Source organism: Pantherophis guttatus, chromosome 1 (assembly GCF_059756535.1).
Source record: "Pantherophis guttatus breed Tessera chromosome 1, ASM5975653v1, whole genome shotgun sequence".
Classification (NCBI taxonomy): domain Eukaryota; kingdom Metazoa; phylum Chordata; class Lepidosauria; order Squamata; family Colubridae; genus Pantherophis; species Pantherophis guttatus.
This window is the reverse complement of record NC_142063.1, coordinates 153,143,418-153,169,589: the sequence shown is the minus strand read 5'-3', so window position 1 is coordinate 153,169,589 and position 26,172 is coordinate 153,143,418. Positions and strand designations below refer to the sequence as shown.

General features: G+C 38.7%; 1 protein-coding gene across 2 annotated transcripts; it reads right to left on the bottom strand.

Moving 5' to 3' along the window:
* Positions 1 to 1,185: 1,185 nt before the first annotated feature.
* On the bottom strand, positions 1,186 to 24,718 carry DCAF17 (DDB1 and CUL4 associated factor 17). Of its 2 annotated transcripts, none has more exons than XM_034427268.2 (15): positions 24,606 to 24,718; positions 22,982 to 23,208; positions 22,023 to 22,126; positions 20,618 to 20,708; positions 15,570 to 15,706; positions 13,822 to 13,900; positions 13,023 to 13,112; positions 12,459 to 12,566; positions 11,724 to 11,829; positions 8,350 to 8,492; positions 7,272 to 7,381; positions 5,751 to 5,835; positions 5,255 to 5,338; positions 3,492 to 3,647; positions 1,186 to 2,642 (listed from the first exon to the last, which is right to left on the bottom strand). In XM_034427268.2, exons 2-15 carry the CDS (start codon positions 23,150 to 23,152, stop codon positions 2,466 to 2,468), a joined length of 1,641 nt encoding a protein of 546 aa, XP_034283159.2. In that variant the 5' UTR covers positions 23,153 to 23,208; positions 24,606 to 24,718; the 3' UTR covers positions 1,186 to 2,465. The 2 variants fall into 2 exon arrangements, with proteins under 2 accessions (XP_034283159.2, XP_034283158.2); XM_034427267.3 differs by having other exon boundaries at positions 24,063 to 24,653.
* Between the last annotated feature and the right edge of the window lie 1,454 nt (positions 24,719 to 26,172).

Genomic DNA, 26,172 nt, shown 5'->3' with positions numbered 1-26,172 from the left:
CAGGGTAATTTTCAAGTTTTCTTATTAGTGTAGTTGTTGCTATTGACAGTACATCCTGTTAGAAGTTTAATCTTTTTCATAAAGTTACTGGTGATTTTGAAATTCCTCTTTCCACATCCTGAGCACTTTCTGCTACCAGAATGTTATGTTCTATCTCCAAACATATATTTAACAAGGAAACACAATCTCCTCTGCTTTGGCTATTTATTTTTAAAATGTTTGGAGCATTTCTGTAAATATTTAAGCATAATTTATTTTCTTGGTCCTTTCCCAAGCTGAAGTATAGTTTTTCTCCCTAGAGATCATATGGAAGCTTTTGATATTTCTTCCTTTCTCTCATATTACTTAACTGTTGAGCATAATGAATAATTTAAAAATATGATTTCCAAGTTACTTCTCATTTGCATTGGCTGAGACAGATAGGAAGGTAAATGTAGCCAAGTCACATAGCCAGAGGCTTACATAGCTTGATGTATAGCAATGAAATTCCAAAATGTAAAATGTAGGCTTCCAGTTCCAAAAGAATATGATTATGCAGTAAGAACCACAAAATGCATTGAGCAGAATCGCAGGATGGATTAGTCCATAATTGACCTGCATTTTTAAATAGTTGATTTGATTTGATAAATATAATAAATTAGCATAACATTACACATTTTTATTCTTCTATTCATTAGCAATTCTCCTTCATTTTAAAATGAGCAAAGAAGGTTATAATAAATATGTTCCTCATAGATTTCATTCTGATCTTTCTAGCTAGTAGAAGAGAAAAAGGAAGAAAGCCAGTTGGTCTAATGGTTAAGACACTAGGCTAAAAGCCAGCAGATTGTGAATTCTAATCCTGTTTTTAGGCATGAACAGACAGCTCGGTGACTTTAGCCCAGTCATACTCTCCCAACCCAACCCACCTCACAAGGTTGTTGAGCGGAAAATTGGAAGAGGAAGGAGTACTGGATATGTTTGCTGCCTTGAGTTACTTCTAAAAATAAAAAAGGCAGGATAAAATTTAAATAATTTATAAAACTATAAGTAGAAAATCGTATTTTTCTATTTGAAACCCATAAATTCAATAAGTATGGTAATATCACTATCAATACCATTTTGTGATGTATCTATCGTACGGTATTAAACCAACATGTAATGACTAAGTTTGCACAATATATTGTATAAAGCAAATCACATCTATGACTATCAAGAAGTATTTATTTTCAGCACCAGAATGCCAGGATATTAAAATGAATAAGTGAGAATGTTTTACATGTTCTAACATAAATGAACATCTTTCAATAAAACACTGAGAATAGGGAGGAAATCGAACACAATTAATTCTCAGGAACATCTGTCAGAAATGATTTTTTTTTCTTTTAAAAAGAAAGAAATTAAAAACCGGAAATTCCCAAAACAGGATACCTGGGAATGGACACACATAAATATTGGGAAAATCATGCAGCAGGAGAATGAGCAGCCTATTCTTAACTCTTTTTTTTTTTATTAAACAAAAACATAAGACAAAAATACTTACAAACATGTATACATTAACGACAATACAAGAAAAAAGAAACTAACAACTAACATTGGTTCAGCCTATCGGATGACTTCTAGAAAACCGTATGTATAAATAGTTAGAACGGTTATTAGAAGGATGTATAGAAGTAATAGATACTTATATAGAGAGAAAAATTTAAAAATAGAGTATAAAGTTAAGTCTTGGATATGTAAAAAAGTAAAAATAAGTAAGCACATAAAATAGATCTCTAAAAGAGAAATAGAGGTGAAAGAGAAAATAATCACCGATGCCTATTCTTAACTCTTAAGCACTCTATTTCTGCATAACTGTAAAATAGTAAACACACCCCTAGGCATTTAGTAGTAGACTGCTGCACACAGTATTACTTCTAAAGAGAATCTCATTTAACAATCTTCTTCATATGACTGGCAAGTGATCAGTTATCTGCTGACAGAAGAACTAAGGTCAGCTTCCACTCTGCCTGTTAGAAGAAATACAACCCTGTCAGTTAGTGTTTATACAATGTCTAGCTGTAGCAGAGCATAGATAACCACGATTAAGCCCCTACCGAACTGAAGAGTGTTCTCTGCTCCATAGAGTAGAATGATTTAAATTCCAATTTTTTTAATGACAGCATAAATGTAGTTTGAATTTGCATTCTGCACAATTCTCCCAGCAATATTAATAAAAAAAGAGCTATATTTTAGAAATATATATATACATCTGTGGCAATTTACAATTTTGCTACTTGAGCGTTTTTTAAAATAAATATTTAAAATAATTTATACTACAGTACATTTGATCTTAGCCCAAAGGCTGGGAAGCAGTTATAAAAAGAATTACATTTATACAAAGAAGAATAACAGTTACTACTATTACATTGCATAAAAAGAGACTTGCACGTCTTCAGATACTGTCTACAGCAAAGTCTCCAAATCAAGGTGAAATCTAAAAATATTCAGCATCTCCCCCCAGTTTTCGACCAAACACTTCCTCTTCTTTTTCCTTTCTGTATATTGTCATCTTTTCCACTATTGCAGGTCATCTGGTATACGTGACAGCTGAACATCCTGCGGGGTGTTTGTTGTATGTGCAGCACTATATCTCTATCAAAGTGAACTTCATGGTTGTATGTCTGCATTAGGAGAACAAAAACATAATTTACACTTCAAAGGATAGCGAGAATGCATCTATACCACACATAAACTCTTTGTGGTGATAAAACATTTTTTATTTTTTAAACACTTCCAGATTATTGGTAAATTACTGGATCTTCTATGGTAGCATTCTTTCATTTTCATATATGTCTTTACAATAAAGGCTAGCCCTAGCCCTTTTCTTGACTCTTTTTTCATACTTTGCCTAAATAGTCATTCTGTGTAATGCCTAGGTAGTATACCTAGGACAGTGTATAGCATTTTAAAATAACACAGACATTTGATACTTTGCCTAAAAACATCACCGATTCTATAGATTTCCTTGGCATTCTGTTTGAATTTCAGCTGTGGACATATATTTTTTTTCCATGTTAAAGCTTGAAAAGCTTTGCTTTGCCCTTTTCTTCAGACTGGGAACTTTTTAAAAAAATAAATGCCATTTATACATTTATCCAATTATTAAAAACACCTGTCCTTCAACTTTGTTTTTAAAAAGATGCTTAAAGCTTGTTTTTAAATTGGAAAGGTTCTTTGGAGGGAAGTGTGTATCTCATAGCTTCAAAGCAACCAGCCAATTTAAATCTACAAAATTGAGCTCTGGATAGAAATCAGATGGATCCAAGAGGAATGCATTGGGTGTATTTCCAGATTGCTGCATTATTATCTTTCTATAACTCCTTTACTTTAACTTGTCCCATATATTGGAAATTTTTATCTTTAGCATTTGAATGGCACATATAAATGGCTCGACAGTCTCATGTCATTAGAGCTAAGTTACTGTAGTATGTTGATAGTAGGAACATTAGGAAAACCTAAATTATACTTACCACATCCCAGGACTCCACAAAAGGAAAACTCTTCAACCGAATACCCTGCTCATTACAATGGAAATCAAGATGAGCTGCCCCATCAACTCCTATCTGAGTAACAGCCACAACAGATAGCAAGTTCAGTTCATCTTCATAGTCGACAATTTTGAAGGTCTTGCCACAAAAAAAAAATTAAAATTAAAAAATCCAGCAGTGGGCACATTAGTCACATTTTAAAGTATCTTCTATTTTCAATACAAATTTAAAACATAAAAACGAGGAAAAGTTCCCTAAATTTTTAAAAGCTTACTCTCATTCATCAGGTCATAGCCTACATTTTCAATCCAGTTTACTTGAGATCTCTGGAAGGATGCATTATTTCAACAGTTGACCTTAATAACTCAAATTCCAGTTGCCTTACTGTAAACATTGTGTGTGTAGAAAGGCAAATGAGTGCAGGTAGGTTCTTTCCATTTCAATGAACAAGGCTATACTCATCTGAGCTTTTACTTGTACATTATCAAGTTTATTTAGTGAATTTGCATCCTGACATTCAGGAGTTCAACATGACATAGGTACATAGGTACATTTTTTCCTCACAATTACAATCTTGTGAGGTGGGTTTGAAAACACTTAGTGAGCTTCCAGTGACTAAGCATGGGATAGATCGTAGGTCTCTCCGCTCCTAATTCAACATTACATTAGTTCCTTTACTTTATGTGTGACAACGTTTACAACCCACTTAAGTAACAGATGGGCATAGAATGACTGACATCATCAGGATTTGATTTGAAATGTACGAATAGCTTAAGATATGGAGAGATGTTCTGGGAAAAACAACAATGCAGCAACTACCCAAATAAATAACTGTACGTAACTGTTAACGATGAAATCACCACACAGATAACTCATATAGGTATCCCATGTTTTAAGATTTAGTCTAAAATGGACTGCAGAAATTTTTGCATTTATGTATCCCAATTAAATACAGGCAAGTATTTTAAACAACTTCCTTCTGTAAAATATAATTTAAGGCTGTAAAAAACCAAAGAAAAGGTATGTTTTAGGTAAAACTTGGGGTCTTGCTTCTCTGTGATCTCTTTTTAAATTTGGCAATTGAATATAAATGAATTACAGATTCTAAAAGCCTCAAACAGTTCTTGCCATGTTTTCACCCCCCACCCCCCAACTATATTCATTTCCATGGAAACAAGGCTGAAAATGGTTTCCAGAGCTGAGGAATTAGAATTCTTGTGGCTGTGTCATCTCGGCTACAGTTCCTAATAGAAAGTGAAAAATGGTTTCCAAAAATACATTGCTAATGATGTAGGGACACATTGCTCAGCTCAGATCTCAACTGTTTTCTTTGCATTATTTATCATTTTTTGTGACCTGCATGCTCTTCAACAGCATAGAATTGGTCTCCGGCAAGACCTTGCGAGATTAAGTAGATAATCAACAACCAAGTTAATTCCTCACATCTCTTTCCAGGAACTTAACAGTCCTCACATTCTTTAAGTCCTATTAACACAATAATAACTCACAGAAAGATTCCTCACAGATCAGAGGTCAATGATAAAATGAAAATGCTTGATCTCTCTCTTTCTCTTTCAAAAGAGAGCAACCCCCAACATATTCCTGGAGATATCAATTAAGAAATTATGGCATACAAATACAAACATTTTGTAGGCATATGCAAACTTTACCCAGCCAATGGGATCATTTCTCTGATTGCTTTATTCAGGATCAAATGATTGCCAACTAACTAAAACTGAATTTACCTCTTGCTCAGGATCATCATCCAATAATTTAAAACGCTTCTTCACTATTCGGCCAGATGCTGTTATTGTTACAGAGTTGTTCACCTTTGTTATGAAAAAATATGAAGATAAGAAAGGGTTTTTTGTGTTGTTTTGACACTCGATCAACTAAGGACAACACTAACTGAGCATTTGTTTTACCTTTATTTGAACACTTTAACTATTTTTTTAAAAAATCACCTTGCAGAAAATAGAAAATATAGCTGCAAGGAGATTTCCCCCTCGATTATTATGTGTTACATCTCTTGTACAATTTATCCTTTAACAGGAGGAGTTCAGTTAAAGGACAGGCATCATGGTTAGGAAGTTTTGGTTTGTGCTTAGCATGTTTTATGAATCCAGCCAACTGTCATATATGTAATGTTTGACTCAGGCCTCAGGAACAGAAACTCTCCCAATGAAATATATTTGTCTTAAAGAATAATGGTTTCAACCTGTTTTCTTTTTATAATCTCACATTATTTTCCCTGTTGGCTTCTATGATAAAATCTTCCGTGACTTCTTGCTGCTTGGCACTTTCAGTTTCCTTCAACTTCAGAACTCTGTAGAAAGAAAAACCCCATGGGGATCGAATCACATTCACAAGAATGGGGAAAGCTGAAAGTACTTTCTCCCTAAATACCAATTTTACTGCTTTTTATTCCTTGTAGAAAATGAAGTTGTGGTTGTTTGAACAAATTACTGCACGATGGAGCCAAAGGCTGATTTTTTTCAAAAAGGATCTTTTGAAAGAGCTAGGTGCTTCTTCAGAGTAACATACATAATAGCATACAGGTAGTCCTTGACTTACATCTATTTGTTTAGTGATCATTCAAAGTTACAACGGCACTGAAAAAAGTGACAACCATTTTTCATATGACTGTTGCTGGTCATGGGATCAAAATTTGGGTGTTTGGCAACTGGTTCATATTTACAACGGTTACAGTGTCCCGGGGTCAACTTTTGTGACCTTCTGACAAGAAAGGTCAATGGGGAAGCAAGATTCACTTAACAACTGTGTTACTGTTACTAACTAACTAACTAACTAACTAACTAACTAACTAACTAACTAAATGCAGTGTTGCATTTAACTGTGACAAGAAAGGTTTTAAAATAGGGCAGAACTCAACAACTGCCTTGCTTAACAGCAGAAATTCAGGCTCAATTGTGGTCATAAATGGAGGACAATTGAGCCCAAAATTTCTGTTGCCCTATTTTAAAACTTTTCCACAGTTTAAACCTTTCTTTAAAACCTTTCTTGTCACAGTTAAGCACAACACTACAATTGTTAAGAAACATTTCGGCCAAAGAGCCACTCTCAAAAAGCAATACTAATCTAGATAACTTTAATTGTGGATAAGCCTCATGGATTGGGACCAAGTTATTTACGAGACTGTCTCTCCCCAGAGAGGTCATTAGATCCAGTAGTATAGGTATGATCTGGTGCCATCCATGAGAGAGTGCTATCTGGAGGACCAAAAAGAGAGCCTTTCCTGTCAAAGCTCTTTCTCTGCAGCATCATAGCCCACAGACTTATCTTCACCCTACTGGCCTTAAAAGATCTGGCTTTGTCATCTAAACTATCATGTAAACCAGTTGTAAAATCCATTTTTTTTACTACCGGTTCTGTGGGCATGGCTTGGTGGGCATGGTGTGGCTTGGTGGGCATGGCCGGGGAAGGATACTGCAAAATCCCCATTCCCACCCCATTCTGGGGCCAGCCAGAGGTAGTATTTGCCGGTTCTTTGAACTACTCAAATTTCTGCTACCGGTTCTCCAGAACCTGTCAGAACCTGCTGGATTTCACCCCTGATGTAAACCCTGGGTTAACTTGCCCATTCCTTATTACCTGTGGCTCTCATTCACCTGTGCCCACCCCAACCCCACGGTGTAGCTCCTAACTTTTGCTGATCAGATATTCAATCTGAACAGCCAATCCCACACAGAACTAGCAAATTACTCTCATCCTGATGCAAAGTAGTTTTCAGCAATCACTTACTTAATTAAATTTGGACCCACGTGTAGCATCCTTCCTGAACTGTCGGGGTGGAAAGATATCCTGTCAGGTTCCAGTGAACAACATTTCATATCCTGTATGCCATTCTTTGCCTAAATCGATAGAATTTAGATTTCAATTTAAATCTAAATTAACATTTAAATATTAAAGATTAAGCATTTAAATCTAAACTAACACTGAAAAGAGCAAAAGCTGAGAGAAAATCTATCATCTGCACATCCCAATATTCTTAAAGGGGCTGTGGGAAATTATGCATATAGAAGATTATCACATTTTAGGAATCTTGACACTTTTTCCCAGCTCAAACCCACAATTTCACCTATTGTTATCTGCTCTTATTTAGACTTCTTTGGTGTTCCACTATGTTTAAAAAAAATCTTTAGAATGTTTATTGGCTCTGCTTCTGGAACTGTTGCTCCCATTTGGTCCTGTTCCAAATTCACTAAGCTTTAAATTCCTTATTGGTTAGAATTAAGCATGGCGGATGTTTTTGCCTCGGGCAGGGAGAATTCTGCAAAGATCTGAAGAACTAAAATGGAAGTTAATGGAAAGCAATATTTCTATATGATTTATCTAAGGAGAGGGTAGAGACATATGAAAATGCAATTCTGAATTGGAATGAGATCAACTGACATTTAAATTCCCTCTTTAGCATTAACATTCTACTCACGCTTTTCCAGGAATGTGCTCAACTAAATTCAGTGCGACCTATTTCTGACTACATATGAATAAGTAAATAGATTCCAGATGGGGAGGGGAAATGAAGATCAAGATCATAACTGTTGGCCTTGTTCACTCTGCTTTTGGATATACCCCTCAGTGGGATATGGCCTTCCAGAATCCTTTTCAGAATGAAATTTAAAAAATCCTCAACTTGATCATGTATTATTTTGTACATGCCCAATACTTCAATATTATGACGGTCATTAACTTTCAATATCATGTTGCCACCTAAATAAAACTGTTTGATGAAAGGCAGTATCTAAGAAAAAACATTTAACATTTTGATTCTATTAACATTCCTGAGGGAACTGCATAATTCACAGCATTAGAATGTTACCAAAGTGTGATCTTTTAAAGAACAAACATGGAACATTCCTTCTTGACTTTTCTTGTTAGGTGTAATGATATAATGCCAAGGATATCCTCCAATTTGAAATGCGCTCTCGAGGGATGAGACTTCAAAAAGAAGATCTGGAGTGTCTGTGAAAATAACTGAATATTAATAAATATATTCACGTGAACAGCTCTATCATTTCACTTGTTCTTCTGCTTGTCAATCAAAATAAAACCTTCCTCTGAATTTGCACTAAGTGCGGAAAAATGCAGTTCTCTACTTTATAATGCAGTGATGATTACAAACCATGCTACTTCGCATTCAATTAGAAGAACCTCAACTGATTATCTGAGTGAGTTAATGAACAGCTCAAGGAATCAATTTCCTGTAAGTATTATAAAGAAATATTAAAAATTACACAGTAATAGAAACTCTAGCATTATTGGAAAAGCAGTTATGCTATCTGGACATATGTGCACTGTAGCCACCAACTAAATTAATTATTAATCTTATCTAAAACATTTTCAGCAAATCATTCTACTGCTTCTACGTTTTGGGGGGAAATCATGACAGCTAAACCGATATAAAACTGCTCAATATTCATACAAAGTGTTTCTTTATTGACTTTAATTATGAAAATTTTATAATTTTCACAGAGTCTGTGATCAAAAACATTAGAAACATTTTGCCAAACACAGAGCAAATATTTCAATTAATAATAAAAGTTTATATTTGAATGCAAAAATAATCCAGGCTAATAAAAATATAAAGTTAAGTAAAATCTTGATCTGTTTCTTAATTTTACTGAAAACCCGACATCTTCAAGAAGTCTTGAAGTCCAAAAATAAAAATATATTGGTGTACGTCCTCCTGTTGTCCTGATTCTACTGCAGCACAATTACTCCAGAGAAATGACAGTAGAGGCTGATTTAAATTCCAAATACCGTATTTTTCGCTCCCTAAGACACTCCTGACTATAAGACGCACCTAGATTTAGAGGAGGAAAACAGGAAAAAAAAATCTGCCTCTGCCTCCCAGCGTTCATCCGATATTCATCTGGCTAGTGTCCTTGCAGCAAACAGCCTGCCTCCCCCATGTCTGATGCCTCTGCTGGGAAATGCTGGAGCTTTTGCTGCCGAGCAGCTGATTGGCGGTTGGATCAGCCTCCCAGAATATTGCCGATCAGCTATTCCAGGCGGCGGGGATTATTGCTGCGGTTTGCCGCTGCTGCCTGTCGCCCATATTCGCTCCATAAGATGCACAGACATTTCCACCCACTTTTGGGAGGAAAAAAAGTGTGTCTTATGGAGCGAAAAATACGGTATATTTGTCAGTGGGATTTCGTGATTTGCTCTGTTTAGTTTAAACAATGGTTTGCTGAAGAAGCCACAATGGCCTGAGTCATGCACTCTGGTAAGCCATAAACCATACCTTAAAAAATACATTGTTGAGCGTGCATATCGTATTAAGCCAAACTCAAACCATATTATGGCTTAGAACTGTGATAGCGAACCTATAGCACGGGTGCCACAGGTGGCTCGCGGAGCCATATCTGAGGGCACACGAGCGTTGCCCTAGCTCAGCTCCAGCACACATGTGCCCGCCGGCCAGCTGATTTTTGGGCCTTCTGGGCCCACCGGAAGTCAGGAAATGGGCTGCTTCCGGCCTCCGGAGAGCCTCCAGGGGGGTTGAGGAAGGCTGTTTTTGCCCTCCCCAGGCTCCTAGAAGCCTCTGGAGCCTGGGGAGACTGAAAAATGAGCCCACTATGCCATCATGTGCCAAAAGTGGGGGGAGCGCAGGGGGAGCATGCAACGTGCGCGGGAGGGCGGGGCATGGGTGGGCAATATGGGTGTGGGCATGCACACGCACGAGCCCTCCCCCACTCTTTGCACGCGACAGCAAAAAGGTTAGCCATCACTGGCTTAGAATATGTAAAATCCAGGGACTGGGAAATAGAATGGAAGTAGCGACATAGTTCTGCATTATTCAATGCATCCTTTTCAAGTAACTAACTAATGCTGCTGAAACTTATTTAACAATGGAATTGTCCTGAAAGTCAGAATAGTTGCTATTGTACTTTATCTATATAAAGAAGTTAAAAACATATAAAATATAATTTATTTCTTTTTAAAAATTGAATTAACACACATACAGAGCCACGTAAGAACAATTTATTTTAATGTGTACCCATATGCATATATACATACATATGCTACATATGGAGACACATATGCTAAGCTAAATTGTTTTTACCTGTCCTGCTAAAAACATAATGGAATATCAATAGCTTACAGAGGAGCATTATTGCATAATAGAAATTAACAGTGGTCCTTCAGATACTGTTGTCGTACAACTCCTGACATCCTTTATACTTTGTTAAGATAGTTACCACTGACAGGAACTGAGTTTAGTAACATCTAGTGAGCTACATATGGCTTCTATCTCTTTATAACTAGCTAACACAAAAACTGCAAAAAAAAATTCTCTTGAAGAGACAGATACATACTGATGGAGAAAAGAGTCTGGAAAATAGCATTTTTCGAAACCACCTATATAGGCAGCTTGGGTTATTGCCATGAATTGGAGATGAGCCTCCCACTGAAAACAGTTCAGAACAGAGACTGCTGACTTAATTTGGCTAATGTTACATATGCCAGGACTTTGCCATCTTTACTGGCTGCCACTAAGTTTCTGAAACCACTTCAAAGTGTAGAATGAACTTACAAAGTCTAGAAACAGCCTCTCTTGCTGTGTCCCTACTCGCTCCCACCCACCCACCCAAGAACAGATGGACACAAAGCAGGGCATTTTTCAGATAGGTGTCCCATTTTTAGAGTACATTCCCCAAAGTAATTCATTTGGTACCTATGTTAAATTCCTTTCAATCATGGTCCTGGTGATTATATGTGTGAATGCGAACGTAGGGAGGCTACAGAAGGAGGGTGCTTGGTGGGTGTGTGAGCAAAGGGGGAAGAAGAGCTTGGTGCGTGTGAGGAAAGAAAGGGCAAGGAGAGAGACTTACCAGAGCAACATAGGACCTTGCCTGCTGGCTTGCCCATTGACTCTGCTTGTGGGAAACCGGCAGAATACTGTATCACCTTAATATTTTAGTCAGGGTAACTTGTTAAAAATTCTATCACTTTTTAACACCACAACCTCACCACCTGCAATGTTATTGTATTCACCTGCTTAGAAGTGATTGTCACTGAATTCAAAGAGCTAACTTGTGTATAGGATTACACTGGGAAGGGCTAATATGAGTATAACAGTATATAAAAATACCATCAGATTATAAAACCAATTGGGATTGCTAGCATGTTTAAACAAAATCTAAAGCCAACCAGTTATGCTGATAAACAATAAGTCTTTATAAATACCTGTTATTTTAATGTTACACGGAATGCCAAAAGGGTATTTCCCCACAATCCCAATTTTGCCATTCCAGCTGTATTCCTGTCCCAAATCCACCGGGTGTTCCATGAACTAAAAATAATATCACATCTGATTAATTCTATTGCACATACAATATATAATGTCCTTGCATACACATCTAAGAGAGGTCTACATTGATTTATAACAAATGTTTGGTATCTTATTTGTGTGGATTTACCTACATTTATTCCTGAGTAACTGTGTGCATGAGATTGAGATTGCATCCTCAAATTCTAATGTCAAATTATAGTCTTGTTTCTTAATTAAAATGGTCAAATGATCTTCAATAGTACATTGCTGATTAAATTAAATGTCCTCTACACTGCATTGGCTTGGAGCCAGGCATTTTATTGTTAAAAATGCAAAATGTTGACAAAACATCTAAATACACTAAAAGAAACCCAATTAAATGAAGCAATCTTTAAATGTAATAAAATAGAATAGAATAATAGAAACAAAAAAAGGAAAAAGGATAAAAAATAGGTTTTTTAATCATCTTTTTTTCCCTTCAATTTGGATCCAAACAGGCTTTTTGGTTAGTGCCTAGGTGGATAGTAAATTGCCTCCACAATGCCCTCACTGGCAAAAGTTAAAATTCACTTAAAAACCTCATATAAGTTCATAGTGATACTAAAAATAAATAAATAAATGAATAAAGTATTGTAATTGTATGTTATTACCCGTTCAGAGATTGCCTGGAAGCTATACAATCTGACATGACCTGTGCTGTGCGTTACAATCAGCATTTCATGAGATACTGAAACATCTGCCATGCTATTTCCAAAGATCTGGTTTGAGGAGGGGGAAAAAAAATCGCATTAGTCAAGTGATCACTGGAGGATTCCAGCATCTGATCAACTCATAACAAAATATGACCTCAAGAGTTGTCCGTATAAGGATGTCAGTAGCTATTTTCTACCAAACCACACAATTTTCCATCTAGTTAAGGACCATCTGCTCTGCTGTTCAGTAGCTCTCAATTTTTTTCCATGTATTTCACAGTCAATCCTAGGAGCCTTTTCAGGAGGTATGCCTGGAACTGAACCTGGCGCTTTCTGCACGGAGAGCATGTAACCACCATTAAGCTATAGTCCCTCTCTCCTGGAAGCAAAATAATGATGGTACATTAATATTAAATTTAAATAATCTATTTCTAATTGATTCAGGACAGTGGAAGGCTTGGAATACTGATCTACCTTCAGGTATTACTAGAGGGGAGAGCATCGCTAAGACAATAAACTTACCTTTTTGTCAAGCTCCAGCATGCCCACAAATGAAAGTGGCCAAACTCTGAATATAGCAAGAAAGTACAGTACAGACTGCTGGATGCCTGTCTAAGAAAACAGATGCAAGGCATAGTGTAAAACTGATATTCATATATGTACATAAGAGCGGTGGTGGCGCAGTGGTTTGAATGCAGTACTGCAGGCTACTTCTGCTGACTGCCAGCTGACTGCAATTTGGCAGTTTGAATCTCACCAGGCTCAAAGTTGACTGAGCCTTCCCTCCTTCCGAGGTGGGTAAAATGAGGGCCCAGATTGTTGGGGGTAATATGCTGACTCTGTAAACCGCTTAGAGATGGCTGTAAAGTACTGTGAAGCGATATATAAGTCTAATTGCTATTGCTACATTTCCTATTTTTCTAGAATACTTATAAAACATATGCGCTCCTCTGTTTTCCACCTTTCAAAATGACAAATAACCTTCCCACTAAGTCTCCATTTAAGGAATCCTCAAAAAGTCCAAGGATTAAAATTGGGGAAGGCTAGATTAAGGTGTGGCTCATGCTTGCAAGGTCTCAACTAACTGTATTGTTAGTAACCTGCAACACAATGGAGCAGTAACTTGTATGCTAACCTCAAAAGAGATTCATAAGGAGTCTATGTACTTTAAAGATGCAGTTACCAGGAAAGCATGAAGATTCTATTCTGTTGTCTAATAATAATAACGACTGTGGCAAAAGAAAGCAACACGTCTATTTCTCTAAAATGCAATGGCAAGTCTTTTTGGAGAGCAGTAATAAACACTTTCATGTCAACATACCCGTCGTGCAGCTGCTGGGAGTTTTAGCTGAGTTGACTTTATTGCCATGACCTCTTGAGGCATGTCCCAATTTAAGTACCTATAAGAAATAAAGAGGAAACTCATAAAAAATAGAATTATAGTGCATTTTTAGAAAGCCAATTGAGAACAAAATATTTTATTTAACTAAGAAACAACACAGCTTGATTTAACCAGGAGAGTTTCTGCCCGAGAAAAGACACACTTGGAAATATATCTTTGTTGGATTCAAACTCCTGCAGTTTCAACTCTGCTATCAAATAATGACACTGTTACACTGTGTTAAAAGTTTACACCTTAGTCCTGAGTGCAAAACGTGTCATTATAGCTATTTGATTTCAGTGAAAGGGACTCGCAAGTCAGTGTAGGTCAAAGTGCAGGCACACAAACTACCATAATAATAATAATTATCCATGTACTGTGTCCTTACCAAGAACCTGGGTTGGGCAAATGTTGTTCTTCGTCAGGGTTAAAAGGTATTGCAGGACATCAGCTGTTCTGAGTAAAGCTGTTTTTGCAATTGTCCAATGGTGATTTTTGTCAATGCTGATGGTGTTCAAGTGATGCTCCATATGTTTTAGGATCACACCCAGGGAGCCTACAATGGATTGAATTAATACTGTCTTTGCTTAGTTTTGCCACAGTCCTTCTACTCTGTTTCCCCAAAAATAAGACATTATTTAGCATGCACTAAAATAAGCCTCCCCCCCCGAAAAGAATTAAATGCAGAACTGGAAATCAGGTAAGACGGCAAGAGAAGCCCCATCTTGCTCCACACGCCCCAAAATAATAAGACCTTCCCGAAAATAAGGCCAAGCACTTATTTTGGGGTTCAAAAAAATATAAGACAGGGTCTTATTTTTGGGGAAACATGGTACTGTTATCTTCTATTCTGTTGTCTAATAATAATAACAACTGTGGCAAAAAGAAAGCAAAGATAGAATCAGCACCTGGAGTCAGCAGAAGAGAAGAGAAAGAACTGGAGAAAAATCACAAAATACAAAGACCCACAAACAGAAGTAGAACAAAATCATCCCCCGTCAATTGCAAGAGGCAGCTTTACTTGGAACAGCATCAACAGACAACAGTATCAGCCTCTTCCAGGTCCTTGGAAGGAACTTGATAGGTGGACAAAAATGCCAGATCCAATCTAAACATCTGGATGACTGTGCAACCACCCATAGTAATAAAATGTATTTGAAATAGCTGCCCATCCTATGTGACTTTAGATAGTTTACAATACAATAAATAACATAAACAAATAAAGCTCATGGCAGTTGGGCATTATCCAACCAATTATTCACACAGCAGGAGATGGGCCCTATCACATTTTCAGGGTCCCAGGCTCAGGCTCAGGCACAAAACTAAATTTTCCAGGCTTTACAGAAGGGTAACAGGAACAGGACTAAGATCAACTTAGGGGGATGATATCCCCCCGCCCCCCCAAAAAACAGTACTGTATGACAGAAAAAGCCTACGTTCTGGGCCGCTAAGCCAACAGCCTCCAAAGCACGTCTCTTCTGCCAGATCAAGTAGGAAAGGTAGAGAAAATTGAGAAGAGACATGCCTATAATTAACCTGAAGAAATCTAGGAATAAATCTAATGAATACAGTGGGTTACAGCCTCTTTAGGGTTACATTTTAAAGCACCGAAACTAGACGGGAAACATGAAGAGTTCCATTCCTTTTAAGACACCCATACAGCGTTATATCAAGCATACCCTGATTACCTGAATTTGCAGTGGGAAGTGAGGTACACCTTTTCAAGTATCTCTCCTGAATCTGCAGACAGGCGGAAAAGCCAGTTGTGAGCGGTCACAGCTGCCCAAGAAGGCTTGTAGTCTGAAGGCATGGGCAATACTTCCCCCTGCATTAAAAAGACTTTAGCTCTACAAAATTCAGAGAAAGGTCACATGTCATGCTACGCCACAGTTCTCTAAGCTACGGTTTACTGAATAAACTACAATCGGCTGCATTTGTGTACAGGTAGTCCTTGACTTATGACCACAGATGGGGGTCAGAATTTCCACTGTTAAGCAAGACAGTTGTTAAGACGAGTTGTGCCCAATTTTACAACCTTTTTTTTGTCGCAATTGTTAAGCGAATCGTTGCTGTCGTCGGGTGAAACATGCAATTGTTAATTGAATCTGGCTTTCCCCATTGACTTTTACTTGTTGGAATGGTGGGTTGGGAAGGCTGCAAATGACAATAACATTGACCTGGGATGCTGCAAACATAAGTAAATGCCAGTAGCCAGCTGCTCAAATTCTGATCCTGTGACCACGAGGATGGTGTGATGGTCGTAAGAGCGAGCCTGGTTGTAGGTCACTTTGTTAGTGCTGTTTTAACTTCAAACAGTTGCTAAAGAAATTGTTGCAAGTCAAGGACTACCTGTAAAGCCAGCTGGGGGAATGCCTTTTACAGGTAGTCCTCGACTTTACAACAGTTCATTTAGTGACCGTTCAAAGTTACAACAGCACTGAAAAAAAGGGACCTATGACCATTTTTCATATTTACGACTGTTGCAGAATCCCCATAGTCACTTAATCAAAATTGAGATGCTTAGCAACTGACTCATATTTATGACTGTTGCAGTGTCCTGGGGTCATGTGATCACCTTTTGTGACCTTCTTACAAGGAAAGTCAATGGGGAAGCCAGATTCATTTAACAACCGTGTTACTAACTTAACAACTGCACTGATTCACTTAACAACTGTGGCATGAAAAGTCATAAAATGGGGCAAAATTCACTTAACAAATGTTTCACTTAGCAACAAAAATTTTGGGCTCAATTGTGGTCGTAAATTGAGGACTACCTGTACTCCTATAGGCCTTCATTTTGATAGAGATGCCACTGATTGTTTACCACCCTGCGCAAAAATCGTCCAGATACATTCACCAAAGCAGGCAAGAACAATCTTTCGGCCCTCCAGATGTTGTGGAATGAGCCAGCTAGCACAAGCAAGTGAGTTATATTTCAAAATATCTTGAAGGACTCATTCCTTAAAAGTTATTTTCATTTAAATAATTTAACATGTTGCTTAAATGTTCTAAAAGGGAAAACTCACACAAAACTTCCATATTATTAATAACCCCCATTAATACAACTTATAATTTTAAATCATATTATTAAACTCTGATGCACAAGGTATTTATCATTCCTTCCAGTATGTTGACAAAAAGCCCACTCAAAAACAGATACTGTATCTGTAATCCAAAACTCTAAATCTAGATTACCTCTACTTTTCCAACACTGAACACTGTTCTTCCTTGCTATCAGGGACATAATAAGTGCTAGAGCCAGGTGAAGTAACTAGCTTGGGGCCCGTAGTTCCTGCACGGCTTCCCAATCCTTGTCCCACACATTCAGTCAATCTAGTTATACAGGCAAGAACCCTATAGAAGTCATGAACAAATAGTGTAGAATTTAGTACCAAGAAATTGGGAGGAGTTGTAGCTGCTACAGATTGCCAGGAAGTGGGGTAAGTAAGGCCTGGACCAGAGGCCAGAAGCAGAGCCTTTGGTGATTCTGGTGGCTTCTCCAATACTTGCTTTAACATTTGCCCTCCATTCTTCCCATCTGTCCTTGCTGCAGCAATGGGGCAAGGGGGCGGGGGAACTGCTCTCCCCCAGTTCTCTCAACAATCTGGGCCCATCCTTTATTATATGTAATTTATTTATGTATTTATGTATTTATGTATTTATGTATTTATGTATTTATGTATTTATGTATTTATGTATTTATGTATTTATGTATTTATGTATGTATGTATGTATGTATGTATGTATGTATGTATTTATTTATTTATTTATTTATTTATTTATTTATTTATTGCAATTTATATGCCGCCTTTCTCCCTAGGGACTCAAGGCGGCTTACAAAATGACAACTTCAATACAAATCACAATACAATACCAAATTAAAATCAGTAACCCAATTAAAAAACGATTTAAAATTATACCAGTGTACCCCCAAATAGATCAGTTTAATTGGCGGAAGAGCCATGTCTTCAGCTCGCGACGGAAGGAAAGAAGGTCGGGGGCTGTCCTGAGCTCAGTGGGCAATCCATTCCAGAGGGTCGGGGCTCCCACAGAGAATGCCCTCCCCCTGGGGGTCGTCAGCCGACATTGTTTGGCCAACGGCACCCTGAGGAGGCCGACTCTGTGAGAGCGCACAGGACGATGGGAGAACGGCTGGAGATGGTCCTGCAAGTACCCCGGGCCTAAGCCATGAAGGGCTTTATAGGTGAGCACCAGCACCTTGAAACGTATCCGGAGTGCCACCGGTAGCCAGTGCAGCTCATGCAGGAGAGGTGTTACACGGGAGTATCTAGACGCCCCCGTAACTACCCGCGCGGCTGCATTTTGGACTAGCTGAAGCCTCCGGACACATCCCAAGGGCAGCCCCATGTAGAGGGTGTTACAGTAGTCCAACCTAGAGGTAACAAGGGCGTGAGTGACCGTGGCGAGGGCATCCCGGTCTAGGAATGGGTGCAACTGGCGCACAAGACGGACCTGTGCGAAGGCCCCCCTGGTTAAGGCCGTCAGATGGTCATCTAAAGACAGCCGAGAATCCAGGAGGACACCCAAGTTGTGGACCCTATCGGAGGGAGCAAGGGTTTCACCTCCGATCATTAAGGATGGAACCTCCAGATCCCGGGATGCCGGCATCCACAGCCACTCAGTCTTGGAAGGGTTGAGTCTAAGCCTGTTCCTCCCCATCCAAACCCGCACCGCTTCCAGGCAGTGGGACATCATGGAAAGGGCATCCCTAGGGTGGTCAGGGGTGGAAATGTAAAGCTGGGTATCATCAGCATATTGATGATACCTCACCCCAAAACCACGGATGATCTCACCCAGCGGTTTCATATAGATATTAAAGAGCAGAGGAGAGAGAACTGAGCCCTGAGACACCCCACAAGTGAGAGGCCTCTGGGAGGATCCCTGACCCCCCACCCAAACAGACTGCAGACGGCCCGAGAGATAGGAGAACCACTGTAAAACAGTGCCTCCTAACCCTATCCCCCTGAGCCGCTGCAGCAGGATACCATGGTCGATGGTATCAAACGCCGCTGAGAGGTCAAGAAGGACCAGGATGGAGGAGCAACCCCCATCCCTGGCCCGCCAGAGATCATTTACTAGGGTGACCAATGCCGTTTCCGTGCTGTGGCCACGCCTGAAACCAGATTGGTAAGGATCCAGGTAGTCAGTTTCCTCCAGGAATTGAGGGAATTGCTGTGCCACCACGGACTCAACAACCTTCGCTAAAAAGCGAAGGTTGGAGACTGGACGGTAGTTGTTAAGTACGTCAGGATCCAGGTTAGGCTTCTTAAGGAGGGGTCGAACCACCGCCTCTTTAAGCGCAGCGGGAAAGACCCCTTCCTTTAGTGAAGCGTTGACAATAGCCTGGATCCAGTCTCCAGTCACCTCCCTGGCTGCCGAAACAAGCCAGGAGGGACACGGGTCCAGTAAACATGTGGAAGACCCCAGCCTACTCATAATCCTGTCCACGTCATCCAATGAAACAGGCTCAAACTCAACCCAGATGTCTCCACCGAGACTAGGCCCTGTCACCTCAACGGACTCTGTCCAGTCGGAGTCCAACCCGGTCCGAATCTGAGTGATTTTATCTTGCAGAAACTGTGCAAAGTCCTCAGCACGGCCCTGTAAGGGGTCCTCCCTCGCTCCCTGATTAAGGAGGGAGCGGGTCACTCTAAACAGGGCTGCTGGGCGATTTTCTGCAGATGCAATGAGAGTGGCGAAATAGTTACGTTTCGCTACTTCCATCGCCACAAGATAAGACCTAATATGGGTTCTTAGTTGTGTTCGGTCGGACTCGGATCGGGAGGATCTCCAACCACCCTCCAGGAGTCTTTTCCGACGCTTCATTTCCCTGAGCTCCGCGGTAAACCAAGGAGCCGCCCAGGATCTGCGCCGGATCAGAGGCCGCAAAGGCGCGATTCGATCCAGGGCCCCCACCACAGCCTGTTCCCAGGCTGCGACAAGGGTCTCAGATGAATCGTGGGCTAAGGAGGCGGGAAATGACCCAAGCTCCATCAGGAAACTTTCGGGTTCCATCAGGCGCCTGGTTTACTACCCCAAGCACTATCAAACCATAATATTTCATATAGTAATCAGATTTCAAACATGGAGCATCTAAGGTTGTATGAATTCACAAAATATTTTGGATTGCACTTTGTCAAATGTATTGACATCTTCCTGTAATTTATATATATTCCGACAGCAAAACAGAATATTAGGAAAGTAGCTAAATACTGTAGCCTCTTCTAAACTCTTGAAGAAGTAGTTACTGAAGAAACACGAGATGACACACGGAATGACTGATGTACTATGTGTGTGTTTGTGTATAAAACAATAAAAAACTTTTTATAAAAAAAAAAAACTCCAGTTGTATAACTGATTGTTTTGTCCAACCATATTCCTGAAAATTATCTTTTTCTTTCTTTCTTTCTTTCTTCCTTTTTTATCTATCTATCTATCTATCTATCTATCTATCTATCTATCTAATCTATTATCTTTTAGCTTTCACACATCACATATTTTATCCCAAAGAACAGCAGGTACATGTAAATAGGTAACAGGGAGAACTCAAACTTGGTATTAAAATGCTCCTTTAATTCATCAAATGATGCTTTTGAGATTTCACTGAATTTGTTGTGCTTGTAACTAAGAAAAAAAAAGGGAGGATATTTTGGATATGACACAAGGGTATCAATTACTTGTCATATTCAGCAGTTATTTTTAAAAAAAATCTTACCACTGGGCATTCCAATAATAAAGCATCTTCTATTTTTTCTGAGGTAGGCCATCCTGGCATTTGATAAATCGTTCTTGGATCTGGTGTAATGCTGACAGACACAAAAGGAGGAGGAAATTAAAATATATCCCTTTCTATTATTCAAACAGTCCTGCGTATTTACTAAGAACATAAGCATACTGTTAGAATAGGCAACAGTCCTATCTTGGCTAACATGCTGTATCACATAAGATTAATAAAATGTGAGAAGTCATGGTGCCCAAGCAGATTCAGCCAGAAAACTCACAGCCTGCAAATGAGCATTTAATCTCTCATTTTAGCATCACAGCAACTGATATTTGGGAATTCTGAAACAAGGATATAACCCCTGATATCCCTTTCCCAAATATGTCTAATTGCCATCTACATTGGTAGCTACCATGACATCTGATGGGGATGAATTCCATGATTGAACTATTCTAAATTGTTACCAAATCTTCGTAGTGCCCAGCATTCAGGATCTTCCCCATGCCACTCTGTGATACTAAACTTCATCATTACCAGAGGATTGCAATTATTTCAGTTCTGCTTTCTCATGTCTCTCCATCACTGCTCAGGGCCACCTTGTGGGATCATATTCTGCCTGATTTGGTATTACTAGAGACAAATACCAGGATATTAATTTGTTACTTTTTATTTAATATAATGTACCACAAGCTAGGAATGCAGTGGCTCAGTGGCTAAGACACTGAGCTTGTCGATCAGAAGGTTGGCAGTTCAGCGGTTCGAATCCCTAGTGTTGCGTGATGGAGTGAGCTCCTGTTACTTGTCACAGCTTCTGCCAACCTAGCAGTTCAAAAGCATGTAAAAAATGCAAGTAGAAAAATATGGACCACTTTGGTGGGAAGGTAACAGTGCTCTGTGCGCCTTCGGAGTTTAGTCATGCCAGCCTTGTGACCACGGAGATGTCTTCGGACAGCACTGGCTCTTCGGCTTAGAAACGAAGATGAGTACCACCCCCTAGAGCCGGAAACAACTAGCACGCATGTGCGGGGGAACCTTTAACTTTACCTTTACCTTACCACTAGCTATTGAGGTCTTTTGGCGATTTATAATAAAACATAAAGCCCAAGCTAAAACTAGAAAAGTTAAAAATAACTAAAAACAAAGATCTGTAATTCTAGGCATGAGTTATATCAAATAAACAGAACCTTTTCAAGTAGGCAAGTCAGCCTTCAGCTCTATAGAATTGCCACCTCACCCAATTTTACCCCAAACACTATGCCTCTATGAATATCTAGATATTAATATTGTACTGTTTAAATTTTATCATTTAAAATTAATAAAATTACTTAGAAAAAGATAAATATCTCTTTACAATATTTTCTAAAAGGAAACGGAGAAGGTTTTTAAAGAGAATAATTACCAGCTCACACAACGCCGGTAATTGTTAAGATAAATTTTTCCCCTGTGATAAGAAATTGGAGATGAAGACTGTATAGTACAAACATTCTTGAATGTTGTTGTCTCCTGAAATAAACAATAACTAGTTATATAAAGATTTGGCTTAATCATTTCTACATCGTATTTTTCATCAAAGATGGAAGATAATATACCTATTTTCCAATGTCAAATATAAAGTGCAACTATACAATATTAATGTCAGGGTTCCAAGTAACATCCCCAACGAAATAAGACTCTGGGGCCTGAAGTTCCTCAAAGTTCCATTTTATTTGAGATGTCATATTGGCACATATTGGAACTTTGAGGCTTAATTAATTTTGCAATTTTTCTGAGCCCGTTTATGCTATAACTACATCTCATATAAATAATATACCTAACAATGTAAGCAATGGTATGGTAACTTTCCAGAGACTCATATAACATTAGCTTCAGTCCTATGCATAATTAAGTAGAAGTAACTAGATTGACCAAAGTAGGGTTATAGGAAAGTAGGAATAATGATGTATGTACTGTATGGGACTGAACTGCAGCAACCTTTGAAAAGACCCAGAAGAGTCAATAAAGCTGCCATCTATACAAGCCTATTGGAAAATAAATCTCATCTAATTCTACAAGGCTTATTTCTAAGTAGCTATATATAGGAATGCACTAAGAGATTTGTTTGGAATTTTTAGTACCAAGTACTCTGTAGTCTTGATTGCATTAATAATCACTGAAAAAATATTTCCTTTAGAACCACTTCATGCTTCTATTTTTAGTAAACATACAAGTGTAGGAAACAGCATTAAATCCATACTTAATCTCAAATTTATGATCTACATATGAAATTCATTCTAGGTTTCTATGCAGAAGTTGTCAATAAACCTGGTATAGATTGAGCTATAAGATGTACTGCATATGAAGAATTCCCATAGCTGTTACCTGGCATATTAGCTTCCTCAAGAGACTCATGTTTTTCCTATAAACAGTTCCAGCATCTTTGGTATAAAATCCCTGTGATCTTCTAGTTAGTAGACGGCAGATATTGTAGATATCAAATGCAACAGAAGAAGTGTTTTTTGCTGGGGCAGATGAAGATGAATCAGAAGACATTTTAATAAGAATTCCAATTTCTGGTTTGGATAGTTTATTCGGAAAACAGTAACCATCTAAATAGAAAAGAATACAGGTTGCCTTTCAGGTTCCTCCCAATGGAAATCATTACTTTCAGAATACTTTGCCGAGATATACATTCTTGTATAATTTAGAATTGCAGTTTAAAGTTGCAGTTTTATGTTTGTTTGGAAAAATGTCCCAGGTAAATTTTAATGGGTTTTTCTGAGTAGTTTTGCATTACAGGTAATCCTCGATTTACAACAGTTCGTTTAGTGACTGTTCTAAGTTACAATAGCACTGGAAAAAAAAAACTTAGGGCAGTTGCAGCATCCTCATGGTCACATGATCAAAATCCAGATGCTTGGTAGCTGTGGTCGTAACTGGAGGACTACGTGTACTATCCAGAGTATGAGAGACGTGATTATTTCCAGAATTATCCTCAACAAGTAGCTTTCCTTAATATGGGGCCCACCAAAGTTTTGGCCTTCAACATGAACATTAGATTAGAATAGAATAGAATAGAATAGAATAGAATAGAATAGAATAGAATAGAATAGAATAGAATAGAATAGAATAGAATAGAATAGAATAGAACAGAACAGAACAGAACAGAACAGAACAGAACAGAATAGAATTCTTTATTGGCCAAGTGTGATTGGACATACAAGGAATTTGTCTTGGTGCATAGCTAGTTGAAAAGTATAAGAATTGAAAGGCTGGGAAATTTGAATTTGAATACAATTTGAAGCCAATTTATATTTGGACAGCAACAGATAAGAAAAGGCCGAATATTCATGTTTCCCACCAGACTTCACATCAGAAGCATTAACACAAACTATATTATTACCGTTGGCAAACCTCTTAAGCACCATCTACTTATAATTCTCAAGCACGCATGAATTCCTACCTAGAAACTCTTCTCTCGCCTTAACTTTAAGTCACGGAAGAATTTAATTTTGTAATCCTTTGAACAGAAGATAGCTTTAAAACCCTGCTGTATTCTTAAAGCCGCCGTCCTCACTGTTAACTGTTGAGTAAAAAATCCTAAATGCAGAGTACATCGGGGGCTTCCTTCCTTCCTTCCTTCCTTCCAGACTTTAGGCTGCGTTACTGACTCTGCACTGCTGCCTATTTGTAAAACGGAATAGGGTGTCGCCAGAAGGCTTACTCGGAGGCACCCTTTTCTGAATTATCTGCCATGCAGAGTAAATGAAAAGTGGGTTTATGGAAAATCTCAGAGGGGTGGGGGGATGCCTAAAATCCCTCTTAGCAGAACAATATATACAAAGCAACCCACCCACCCCGTCTAACCTCCAATTATACCAATACCAAATCCTCCAAAACAGCCACAATTAAAAGGCCGGGCTGGCTTCCCCCACCCCACCCTGCTCCCACGTCTTTCCTCCGCCGCTCTGTATTGTCGACCTGGAACAATGACTCCCTATCTCACCATCTCAGCGCGGGCGGCCTCGATATCTAGCAGGCCTACAATCCCCAAAATGCACCGCTTCCTTCTTACGTAAACTCAGGAGGTCCCTCCCCCGCCACTTCGTGCGTCACGAAGCATTGCCCGAGTGGTGCTGTGCTTTTCGGGGTGGGGGGGTGGGGGGTGTAGAAAACGTGACGAAGTTGGATGTTGTGGTGCTTTGTAATAGTCAGCAGGAGGAGCCTTTTAAGGCATCATGCACGTGCCGCGCTTTCATTTGCTGTGCTTTTTTTTTTTTAATTTTTTTTTTAGCCATGTCCGGAATTCTTTCGGTATTATTAAAGATAGCGATGGGATTAGAGGAGACGCCCGATTAAGAGTTATTTGAAACGTTCTCTGGATTGCAGAGAGCAAATTCCCTTTTGAAAAGTATGCTCCGCTCCCCACCTTCAAAATCACTTTTTCCCCCCGAAAAAATTTAAATCACTTGAAATTAAATGCAGGAAGAAAGTGGCAATGGGAAAAGATCCGAACAGTATCTAAAATATGCGTTTTTATCATGATTGCTATCGATACCCCTGGAGCATAATAAGATCGTCTGAAACGCTTCTTTAAGAATAAGACTTGAATCCATTGGGTTTTCATCTGGGTAATATAATGCATAAGAATCTGGTTATTTCAGATTCTTGGGAAAGCGACATTTATTCATTCCTAAAAGATTCAATATTTCAGGTTGAAATATTCCTCTTGCCTGAGGCGTGGAATTGCCATCGGGTTTCAGGATCACCACCAAGCTACAATTAGAAAGCTAGCTTTTAGCATGTTGTGTAGGTCCGTATTCTTTATTGTAATCTACTGCATTTGTACCGGGAAAAGTACTGTCAGATGTAAATCCCTTATTCTCCAATGTGTAAATAATGTATATATGGAACATCAGAGGTTAACTTATTCTTTGGACTTTAATGTATTCATAACTTACCACTCCCATTCCTAGCTCCACCCCTTGTATATATAAGGAGCCACCCTCACCATTCTCACTGCTTCTACTTTGAATATTCAGTGAATATAGAATGCCTATCATAATTAAAAAGAAATATATTTAAAGCTCTAACTCCTATTATCTTTATTGAGTCTGATCCTGAAAATATTGCAACAAGCTGGTAGCAGAGGATGGTTAATTGACTCAATAAGTAATTAAAAATGTCCAAGAAAGATAGGCCCAACACCAGGGCCTACAGCAAAGAAATAGAAACTGATCAAGAGATGATCAACGAATCCACCAATGCGATTTCGAAAGAATCCGAAGAATACACCACTGAAGAAGAAGAACTAATGAGTGAAAATAATGACCAAGAAGAAATCGAAATAGAAAATAACGAACTCAGGTCAGAAATATTAAAGATACTAAAAAGCCAAAAGAATGATGAAAATCTCATCGCGGACCTCCAGGAGATGCTGAAGAACAGCGGAGCAGCGAGAGAGAAAAACGTCATTAAAGAAAAACTCAAAGATCAAAAAACCGTAAGTGAGATGACTACTGAGAAAATAGTTGTTAAAAAGAAAAGATGTGATCCCGCGCGAAATTTTGAAT

What these genes read in the sequence shown, in the direction of transcription:
- DCAF17 (XM_034427268.2), bottom strand. Translation starts at nt 23,152, where the DNA reads ATGTCTTCTGATTCATCTTCATCTGCCCCAGCAAAAAACACTTCTTCT. An exon ending in TACCGGCGTTGTGTGAGCTG is followed by an intron (nt 20,709 to 22,022) that starts GTAATTATTCTC and finishes TGTGTCTGTCAG; the next exon opens with CATTACACCAGATCCAAGAA. An exon ending in ATGATGATCCTGAGCAAGAG is followed by an intron (nt 3,648 to 5,254) that starts GTAAATTCAGTT and finishes TTTTGTGGCAAG; the next exon opens with ACCTTCAAAATTGTCGACTA.